Below are 12,018 nucleotides of genomic sequence, written 5' to 3'. Positions count from 1 at the left end.
AAAAAAAAAAAAAAAAAAAAAAAAAAAAAAAAAAAAAAAAAAAAAAAAAAAAAAAAAAAAGAAAATATTAAAGTTGCAAATATATAAAAATACAATTATGAAAAATATAAAATTTTAAGGAAAAAAAAAAAAAAAATGCAACACATTTATTTTGTAAATATAATTATAGATATAACCATACTCATTTGCATATAATATATTACAAACGCCAATTTATATATAATATATATGACACACAAATTTATATAAATAAATAAATAAATATATATATATATAAATGAAATATGAAAAGGATATACTATAAATGAATATCTCTTTTCGTGATTTTATTATTTTATATATTTTTTTTATTTCTTTTTTTCTCAGCTTGATATTCTAAATGATATGTTTATAACAATCTAACATATTCATCATTTTTTTAAAAGAGAAATAATTAGGAAAATAGCCATATTTATTTAAAAATAAAAAAAAAAAAAAAAAAAAAAAAAAATATATAAACACATATAATATATATATATATATATATATATATATATATATATATATATTTAAAAAGAAAACAAAATTATCCCTTTTCATAATATATTCACAAATATTTATTATTTTTTTAAAAGATATATACAAAAACAATTTTTTTTTATATTCACAATAATTCTAATTAAAAATAAGTATATATGAAAGTGAGAAGAAATTAAAAAATATAAATAAATAATAAAATAATAATAAAAAAAAAAAAAAAACATAATAAAATAAATAAATAATAAAAAATTAAAAAAACTAAATTACATCGTTCCTATTTTTTCCTTTCAAAACCAAAGGAATATTATATATTTTTAATAGTCCATTTTTTTTAAGGGGGAAAAAAAAACAAGTAACTGAAAATCTTTAATGCATATAATAATATATACATAATATTGAAATATAAATAACCATTTTCAAAATAGTAAAAATTATATATATATTTTTTTCTTTTTCTATTTTTCTCATTATACATGTTATATATTTTTGCATTTATTATTTTTTTATTTATATTTTTAATTTTAATTTATTAAAAATACTTTATTTTTTTTATACATAATTTTAATTAGCGTGATAAAGGAAGCTTTTTATCCAAAAATTAAAATATAATTATATGTATTCTTTTTTTTCTATTTTTTTTTTTTTTTTCTCTTTCTCATTATATAACTATTAGAGAAATATATAACATATATATATAATATAAAGTAAAATGTTTTATATAAATAGTTAATTAGAAAATATTATTAATCTTAATTATAATATATAAATATATATTGTATAATGTATCATTTAATATAATCGTTAAGAATTTATTGCAAAACATAAGAAAATAAAAACTAATCAAAGTAAATTAAAAAAAAAAAAAGAAAAAAAACAATTAGAAAAAGAAGTTGAAATGTCATAATATAATAAAATAAATGAAGACCTTAATATATTATGAATCTTTGCCCCGATAAAAAATTAAAGAATGATATATTCATAATTTATTAATTTATACTATATATATATATATATATATATATATATTTATTTATTTATTTATTTATTTATATTTATATATTTATGTGTGTGTTTTTATATTTTATCTTTTTAGTGGCATTATCAACAAGAAAAAAGAAAAATCCACGTAATACTATAAAGAGTAAAATTCTAAAAACAAGGAAAAGGAAAAGAGACTACGATCAAGGTAATTAAAAAAAATTTGTTATTCTTCATGTGAAGACAGAAAACAATCAATCGCTAACAATATGTATATATATATATATATATATATAATCTTTTAATCATGCTCATATTTATATATAAGCCTATATATATATATATATATATATATATATATATATATATATATATTTATTATTATCTTTTCTTTTCTTTTTTTTTGTAGTATATAATGATTACTTCAATGAACCAGAACTTCCTTTGGATGAAAATAAAAAAGGATGCGGTAATTTAATCAAAAAAAATAAATATTTAATAAAATAAATATTAAATAAAATAAATATTAAATAAAATAAATATTAAATATATATTAAAATATTTATCAATTTATTTATTTTATGTCCCTATTTTAAATATATAACAATTTTTTTTTTTTTTTTTTTTTTTTTCTTTTTCAAAATAGGACAATTTAAATGCTTCGCTTGTGATATTTATTTTATAAATAACGACGCAAAAATACAACATGAAAAATCAAAAAAACACAAAAGAAGAGTGAAACAATTAAACCAAGAAAAAGCACATACCTACGTAATATTAATATTTACATAAATATTTTCGAATAAATGTATAAGAATATATAATAGATACTATTATGTTTGTTATTATTATTTTTATTATTTTTTTTTTTTTAGAAGGACGCACTGAGGGCTGCAGAAATAACCTTTTAATTTATAAAAGGAAATGAATAAATTTTATTATATAAAGAATTGTATATATATATATATGTATGTATATTATTTTATTTATATATATTTGTTAATAAAACCATTTTGGTGAGTTTTAAAAATAAATAAAAATGATATGCCATCTCATTAAATTTGAGGATATCATTATATTGATCGTCCAATATGTTAATATTTTCATTTGGTATTGTACAATTATTATTGTTATCATTTTCTTTTATTACATTTTTAATTTTTTTAATGTTGTTATAATTAAATATATTAATTAATAAACTTTGAAAATTTTTTATATCATTTTTGTTATCTTCTTGATTATCATCTTCTCGATCTTGTATATTTTTTTCGTGTTTATTATTTTCAATTATTTTTTCTTTTTTATCAAGAAACAAATATATGTATTCACATAATTCGAATAGGCAAAATAATAAAGACTTATGTTTTGTTAAATATTTCTTAAGCTTCTTTTGATATTCATTCCGTTCAGTAATGGAAATTCTGAAAAGAAAAACATACATGCACATATATATATATATATATATATATATATATATATTTATTTATTTATTTATTTAATATTATTGTTATAGCATTGATTTGTTCGAATTTATCATATTATCTACATTACTTGCAGTGTGTCTTTTCATATATTATATCTATAGGCTCATTTAATATCCCCCCTAATTTGTCCATAATACTTGTTTCATGTATCTTAATTTTTATTATCGTTTTTGAGTTATCTAAGTTTTCATTAGATGAATAAAAATTCATAAATTTGAAACATAATAAAATATCATGAATTATATTTTGCTCCGTTTCATCATTTTCTACAAAATATTTTTCGCTCATCATTTTCTGTATTTCTATATTAGTAACCAAAAAGTTTATTCCCTTTTTTTTCATTAATAAAAGTAACATGGGTACATCGAAAAGGATATTATATAAATCTTTTAAAATATCTATCTTGTTATCTATAAGTAATATACCATCACGCGTTATATGAAATTCAAATTCTATATTCATTTTATTTATTATTTTTATAATTATAATATTATCCATAAATTCAATACTCCAATTTTGATAAGGAATATTTTTAATATTATTTAAATCAATATAGTAATTTCCTATTCTTTTCGAATGTATTTTTAAATATGTTTTATTATTTAATTTGAATTTTGTATTTTGAACCCTCCAAATATTTATTTCATTATTATTAATTAAACATTCCATATATAAGAGGTTTGATTCATATTCATCATTTAGATTTAAATCCTTGGGAGTATGTATATAACCATTATTATTAATATTATTATTATAAATATTATTATTATTTTTTTTATTGGTATTTTCCAAATTTTCATAAGATTTCCCCATGTGCATCACTTTATTTTCACCCACTTTTGTATCAAAGCAAATATCATCATTCATTTTTGCTAAAATATCTTGTTTATATTCTCCATGAGTACTAAGAATATTCATTTCTTCCAGATTTGATGAAATGAAATATTCCTCTCTTTTATTTTCTTCTTTATATTCATTTGTATCCATTCCATTGTATGTTTTTATCATATTAGGGTTAACAAATAATGTTTCATTTTTTGTGTGCAACAAAATTTCTGCTTCACACAAATGCCTATACTTTATTTTATTCTTAAATTCAATAAAACATACATCTATGTCATCATTGTCATAAATATAGTGAGGCATTTCAATAATGTATTCATATTTAAAATTATTATTCTTTTCCTCTGATTGAAATACACTTTTTTTATAATCTTTTAATAATAACACATCTGAACTATCCTTTATATTAAGTGGTGATATTATAGTCCCATCCTTATCACTACACATTGTGTTATGACAAATATTTGATATATCATTCGGTGTATTAATTAATTTTTCTTTATTATTCATATTAGAATTTGTTATTATATGCACTTGGAATAAATCCAAAAATAACATATCCTTTATATATTCATAGGACTTATTTTTTATAAGTATACTTATAAAATACTTTTTCTCCAAATTTACAGGAGAATATATCTTGATATTCAAATGTTCAAATATGATTTCATTCTTATAAGATAAATTACAAATTACTTTGTTTTCAAATGAAAAAAAATCATTATGATAATTTTCACTCTCTATTTTTTTTAATAACACAAATTTATTTAAGATACATTTATTTTTGTAGCTTATATATTTTTCATATAAATAATATTTAAACATAGATATAATTTTAAATGTATCTAAACAAAACCTTTTTATTATATTGTTATATAATTCATACGTATCTTTCCATAAAAGAAAGAAAAAGAAATAAGTTAACTGTAAGGTTTCACAAACATTTTCAAAATCATCCATTTTATAATCCTTAAAAAATTCTTTCAAGTAATATAATATAGTGTTTAAACATTTGCAATTTAATATGTTATAAAAGTAAATGGATTGTTTTTTTTTTAACAACATGTAATCATTTTTACTATCCATATATAATAAACCATTAGAATTGGATAACGTGAAAAAAATGTTATAAATACATACATCTATATCACATTCAATATAAAATAAGGGAATGTATTTATCCTTATAATACTTTTGTAGCAATTCATTTAATTTTTCTTCTTCTCTTAATTTTATATATAATACAATATGACTTAATAATTTATTACCACTTTCATCATATGTATTTATTTTATAATTTTCTACTAGTTCTTTTTTTTCAGTTATTTCGACATGTTCTTCTTTTTGGATCTTATCTTTTGGTACCTTTTTCTTTTTATTTTTTTTCTTCTTATTACCAATTGGTTTATTATTATTTACATTGTTTATTTTATTCTCTTTTGTGTAAATTTTTGCATTGGTTGGATCTTTAACCGCAGCACCTATTTTAGTAATTTCATTTTTTTTTCTTATCATTTTAATGCCCTTTATGTATTTATTTATTTTTTTATTATATATTTCTTATAATTTTAATAGGTTTTTTTTTTTTTCCTTTTTCTTATTAAATTTATATAATATTATAATATATATATTATACATTTAGTTATTTTTCTTTATATTTGAATATATAGACAAGAAAAAAAAAATAATAAATAATAATACGTATATATATATATATATATATATATATATATATATTATATATATATATATATTTATTTACATACATATTATGTCTTAAATAGAAATAAAAGAATTAGAATATATAGTGTGTTAAGAGGACCTTGTAGAAAGTACCAAGAAAAAGAAAAAGGAAAAAATAATTAGAAAACGAAAAAAAAAATAAGAACAATTAGACATTATAATCAGGATATATTTTGTATATTAAAAAATAATTACAATATTTAAAATTTTTTAGGAATATATTTAAGAGTATGGATAATATCAGAATATAATATATATATTATATATATATATATATTTTTTCTATCAATATATTTGAAAGACATAACAAAATAATTATAGAAGAAAGCCTAAATTATATTATATTAAATTATATTAAATTATAATAAAATATAAGCAAAATAAATATTTTATTTGTCATTATTAATTTTTTTAATAATAGTATAAAATATATATTAACTTTTAATAAGTTATACATACAAATATTATCTTTTTAATTTTATTTTTGTTAAATATATAAGAAAAAAAAAAATTTTAAATGAAAAAAATTCAAGTTACATATATATATTTTTACATAAAATTGTTTTTATTTATTAGTTTAAAAATCACGTTGTAAAAAAAAAAAAATAATAAATAAATAAATAAAAATATAGTTAAAATAAAAAAAAATAATAATAAAATACAATACAATATTATATAAAGTATATAATAATGACCCACATGTAAACATATTCTATATTTTTTAATAATACTGTTAAAATATATATATATATATATATATATATTTATTTATTTATATATATAATATTATATATGCAATCTTTTATATATATTATTATTTATATATATAATTTTTTAAAATCCTACGCATCATAAGTAATTTATTTTTTTTATAATATGATATATGAATAAATACAATATTTAGAAGATATATTTCATATAAAATATGTAAAATTAAATCTTTACTAAATTATACCCAAAGAAATGGTATCAAAAATATATAATAATAACTAAAATATAGATTAATAAATGAATACATTGATCAATAATTCTTATTATATATTTTAATATATATATATGCTAATATATTTATTTTTTATATAATATGTTTTATTAAAATAATTAAAAAATGAATGTTAACATAATATTAGTATATATATAATTTTTACTTTGAATAATATTTTTTGTAGTAAATATTTTTTTTATCTTTTTTTTTTTTAAATATACAATATTATACATATAATAATATATATTATAATATTATTAAGTGATGGAAAAAATAAACGACAAGGCCATTTTAGAGAAAATATCTGACATAACAGGTATACAACAAAATGGAAAATATTATTAAATATATACATTTATATATATAAACATTTATATATATATATATATATATATATTTCATTTCTTTTGTATAGGAAATACAACCAAGAATACTCTTCTTAGCTTTAAAAAAAAGAAGAAAAAGAAAAAAAAAAAAAAGGTAGATATAAGCGGAGATAAAACGAAAAAGATAAAAAATAAAAAAATTAACAAGACAGAAAACACTTTTGATAATTTTAAATATGAACCAAAAAAAGAAACATGTAAATTTTTTTTTAAAAAAGGGAAATGTATACATAACGATAAATGTACTTATTCACACGATGTTATTCCAATATATAAAATATCAAAGTTATGTAAATTTTTAGTTAAAGGTACATGTCATAAACAGAATTGTATCTTTTCTCATGATTATCAACTTTTTTATTGTCGTAATAATGTTATATATAATTCATGTCATAATCCTGCATGTAAATTTAAACATGTAAAAATAGATAATAGTATTAATAATGCAGATGAATATAATAAAGAAGTAGATAATGTTCTAACAAAAGATGATAAAATTAGATTTCTTTATAATAATAAAAATTATATAATGGAGTTATTAATTCATAAATATCATACTTTTGATAATACGGATCATAAAATAAATATAGATAATTTAATAAAAAAAAATAATTATCCATGGTTTATTAATGGAATTATAGATATTATTAAGTTAGACTTCAAATATAATAAAGCAGATAGTTTTTTTAAATTAATAAATATAGCCCAAAATAATCAAAATAATAATTTAAAATCATACATGGATAATTCTACTAACCAAAATGTTCAAAATAATGATCATATAAATAACACAAATGTCAATAATCAAGATATTAAATCATCGCAACCATCAATAAAAGATGAGGAATTCAAAAATAATAACGATAATCAAAATGGGGATAACAAATTAGATAATAATGTGGAACAAAATTTCGATGACTATAATTTCTATTCAAGTGAAGAAGAAGATTATACTCAGTACTTGAATAAGTACTTTGACATGGACACATAAATATAGGAATATATTACATGTGTATAAATAAATAAATAAATAAATATATATATATGCATATATACATATATATATATATTTAATGAATAAACCCTAATTTTAACAAATAAATGAGTTTCTTGTTATTTTTATATTTTTATATTTTTATATTTTTATATTTTTATATTTTTTTTTTTTTTTTTTTTTTTTTTTTTTTTTACTAAAAATTAAAAAAAAATTTTTATCACAAAAAAATAAATATGTATATTTATATATATATATATATATATATATATATATGTGTTTTTATTTATGCAGTTATTTATATTAATTTTTTTTTTTTTTTTTTTTTTGTACTTTCATTTATTATATTCATTTCATTGATTAATTTATTATATTGTTGCAATGTATAGATTAATTTATGAACGTTTATTTTGTTCATATTTGCATTAATAAATGAAAAAACAAAATATTTATCAAATTCGTCGATATTTAACTTTTGATAATTCTTTTTTATGATATTCTTTAAAATAAATAAATCCTTTTTGTCCTTTACACAAATTATGTTTAATCTTATTAATTTTTTATATATATCTAGAATTTTATTTTCATATATATTATTATCTAAATTTTTAAAACATTTTTTTTCATATAATAATGAAACGAGCAATGTTTTATATATCATTTTATCAGTTTTTAGATATATTTTGTTTGTTGGTATTATATGTTCTTTTTTTTTTTTTATTATTTCTATATTATCATTTTTAAAGGTATGACTATTATTGTAATCATTGAATATACTTTTTTCTTCACATATTCTCTTAATTTGAGTATGTGTTAATATAAAAGGGTTCATTTTTTTTATACCACTATTATGGAAATTTCTAAATTCTATTAATAATAAGGTGTTTATTAATTTAATTATATTTAATCCTTTACACATCATAAATGATATAAAATCAAATGTTTTCATTTTTTCATAAAGTACATTAAATACAAGTTCTTCATAATTTAAATTAGCAAAACTATATAATATATTTATAGAAGTAATACAAGAAAAACCTTCACATTTTTCTTTTATAACTTGAGTAAATAACAAAAACATTCTTTTATCCTTATAACGATTTTTTGAAAATGTATATATTATATTTTCTAAATGTGATGGTACAATATTATTTATATTCTTAAATGTTCTTTTCTTCTCTTTATAATAAATAACTCTATTATTTTTTAATATATCATTTGATATATGTTTTATTAAATTTATATTTTCAGCACCTAAATAAAAATTACAACCATTTAATATATAAGCAATATTCTTATTACTAATCTTGTTCATTTTCTTCACATGCTCATACATATGTTTATAGAAACAAATAATATCTTTATCCATATTTTTATCGAATAGAACCGTGCAATACATAAATAATTTGGATATACCATCTTCATTTAAATATTTTATTAAACATTTTAAGATATAGCTAAATGATTTCATAAATTTTAAATGAAGAATAATATTATCATTATTATTATCATCACTATTATTATTATGATTATTATTATGATTATTATTATTATTATCATCACTATTATTATCATCATTATTAATATTATTTTTTTTTATTAACCTTTTTTTGTGTTCTTCTTGACTTTTATTTTTAAAGTATTCTTCTAATCCAATTTCATTCATAAGACCCTCATCAAAAATTCTTAAACTTTTTAAAAAATTATAATTTTCCTTACTTATACAATCCGTTTCATCAGTAAAACGCATACATTCATAGAATACATCATTTTCATCTCTCTTATTTATTATTACATTTTTATTATCGTTAGGTTTATTATTTTTGATAGGATAGAATATATTTGTACAATTTGTTTTTTCTGAATATTTTTGTAAATAATCATTAATGTCAATATTTTTCAATTTACTAAAGAATTTAAACTGATTGAATATTTTAATTATTTTTAGAACCTTTATAAAGAAATCTTCATTATAATATGTATTGCAGCATATTACTTTATCCTGATCTTTTTTAATATTTTGTCTTATCAGTAAAATATGTGGATTATACTTTATATATATATCCAATATATTATTAAAATATTGCTTAGAACTTGCTTCTCCTTTAAATAAAAGAAAATCATTTAAAATAAAATTAAATTGTATAAAAATATTTAAAAAGTTTTCTATATAAATATTATATGTATTTGATAAAGTATAATATCCTTTTTTATTTTTTTCTTTTAAAAACATATGAAATTTATGTGTTGTATATATGAGTAAGGCGTCTATATTGTATAAATAAATATAATAATCAAAATATTTTATACTATTAATATTGATTATTTTTTTTTTTATGAGATTATTATTATGACAATTATATTTTCTTATTTTATCCAAATATATATTAAACAAATTATAATTTTTTAATGATTGAACCAGAAAAGAATTTATTTTATTATTATTATTATTATTATTATTACTTTTCTTTTTATTTATTACTATTTTTTCTTTATCTACAACATTTTTATATAAATCATTATTTATATATCCATGTGTCAAATAATTATTCTTGCCTTTTAAAATTATATCAGATCTTCCTTTATTTTCAACATAATCTATACATGTTGTAGTATAACTATTATAACCATTTTTGCTTTCTACATTTTTTTTTTTTTTTTTTCTTAAGCTTAATTGAATGTGAATATTTCTACAAAATATTACACCATAAAATTTGGAAAAATTCAAAAATGATTTAATGAATGAAACACCATTTTCTTTATACTTATAAGTGAAGAAAAGACAATTTTTCATAACTTTCAAGCTTTCAAAATTTTTATAATATATATATATAATATATATATATATATATATATATATATATATATATATATATATATATATATATATAAATGTTTTTATATAAATCTACTATTAAAAAACGAAACGTGATTCACATCTACATAAATATAAGTATGTATGTTATTTGTTTTGTTGATATATATATATATATATATTCTTATTTTATGTGAATTGTAATTTTTTTCCTCTTTTCATTTTTTTATATTTATTTAATTTAATTTCATACATGGCGTGTTTGCACTTGACCTATATTCATCATTTCAATATTAATATAATCATCAAAAAAAAATTATATATATTTTTTTTTTCTTCCCTATTATATTATATTATATTATATTATATTATATATTTTTTGTATTGTATTGTATTACATTGTATTTTTTTTTTTTTTTTTTTTTTTAATCCTTTAATTTTTTTGTTTTTATTTTAATGATTCATCTTTACATAATCTTTAAATTTTTTTTTTTTTAATATAAATCTTCATCATAAATAATGAATTTTAATGATTAACACATCCCATATGCAATATTAAACATATAATATATAACATATTTAGAATACAACTTAAACACTATATATTATGAATATTTATATATGTATAGTATACCATAATATATTGTTATATATATATAATATATATATATATATATATATGAATATATTATATATATATGTAATATATATATTATTATATATATATAATATGTATATTCTTTAAGGGCAATAAAAAATTTATATACTAAATATAAATTGTACTTTATATATATACTGAGAAATAGATCAGACTTAAAAATTGTAAATAAATGCAAATAGAAAAAAAAAAAAAAAAAAAAAATTAGGTATAAGAAACCTTACCCCCATATTATTATAAGAAGAATTTATAGTAAAAATAGTAGAATTTAAAAATTATAAAATAATAATAATAATAGAAAAAAAAAAAAATAAATATAATTAAATAAAATATAATAAATAAATATTAATAATAAATATATAACACAAAAAAATAAAATAAAATAAAATAATAAAAAAAGAAAAAAATATATTAATATGTTTTTAAAGATTAAAAAACTAGTTCAACCTAAAAAATAAAGGGGATATAAAATGACAGAAATAATTTTAATATATATAAAAATGATAATGTTTAAATATATATAATAATATATTTTTATAAAATTATTATAATAAATGTATAAAATCTAATAAATATTTTGATTTATATAACTTTTTTTTTTTTTTTTTTTTTT

General features: G+C 15.9%; 4 protein-coding genes across 4 annotated transcripts; 2 read left to right on the top strand and 2 right to left on the bottom strand.

Moving 5' to 3' along the window:
• Window positions 1-1,363: 1,363 nt before the first annotated feature.
• Window positions 1,364-2,408, top strand: PRSY57_1463600 (zinc finger protein, putative; the record flags this gene model as incomplete). The annotated part of the gene is made up of 5 exons (XM_020115362.1): window position 1,364; window positions 1,613-1,705; window positions 1,907-1,966; window positions 2,144-2,268; window positions 2,373-2,408. Coding segments are annotated over 5 exons (315 nt in total).
• A 71-nt stretch (window positions 2,409-2,479) lies between these two features.
• PRSY57_1463500 (hypothetical protein) lies at window positions 2,480-5,339 on the bottom strand (the record flags this gene model as incomplete). Its single annotated transcript, XM_020115361.1, has 2 exons — window positions 2,480-2,918; window positions 3,049-5,339. 2 exons carry the CDS (start codon window positions 5,337-5,339, stop codon window positions 2,480-2,482), a joined length of 2,730 nt encoding a protein of 909 aa, XP_019970018.1.
• A 1,477-nt stretch (window positions 5,340-6,816) lies between these two features.
• On the top strand, window positions 6,817-7,929 carry PRSY57_1463400 (zinc finger protein, putative; the record flags this gene model as incomplete). Its single annotated transcript, XM_012910230.2, has 2 exons — window positions 6,817-6,868; window positions 6,968-7,929. 2 exons carry the CDS (start codon window positions 6,817-6,819, stop codon window positions 7,927-7,929), a joined length of 1,014 nt encoding a protein of 337 aa, XP_012765684.2.
• A 301-nt stretch (window positions 7,930-8,230) lies between these two features.
• On the bottom strand, window positions 8,231-10,726 carry PRSY57_1463300 (hypothetical protein; the record flags this gene model as incomplete). Its single annotated transcript, XM_012910229.2, has 1 exon — window positions 8,231-10,726. One exon carries the CDS (start codon window positions 10,724-10,726, stop codon window positions 8,231-8,233), a length of 2,496 nt encoding a protein of 831 aa, XP_012765683.2.
• Window positions 10,727-12,018: the final 1,292 nt, after the last annotated feature.

This window comes from Plasmodium reichenowi, chromosome 14, assembly GCF_001601855.1.
Source record: "Plasmodium reichenowi strain SY57 chromosome 14, whole genome shotgun sequence".
In the NCBI taxonomy this organism is placed as follows: domain Eukaryota; phylum Apicomplexa; class Aconoidasida; order Haemosporida; family Plasmodiidae; genus Plasmodium; species Plasmodium reichenowi.
This window is presented reverse-complemented; position numbering and strand designations above follow the sequence as displayed.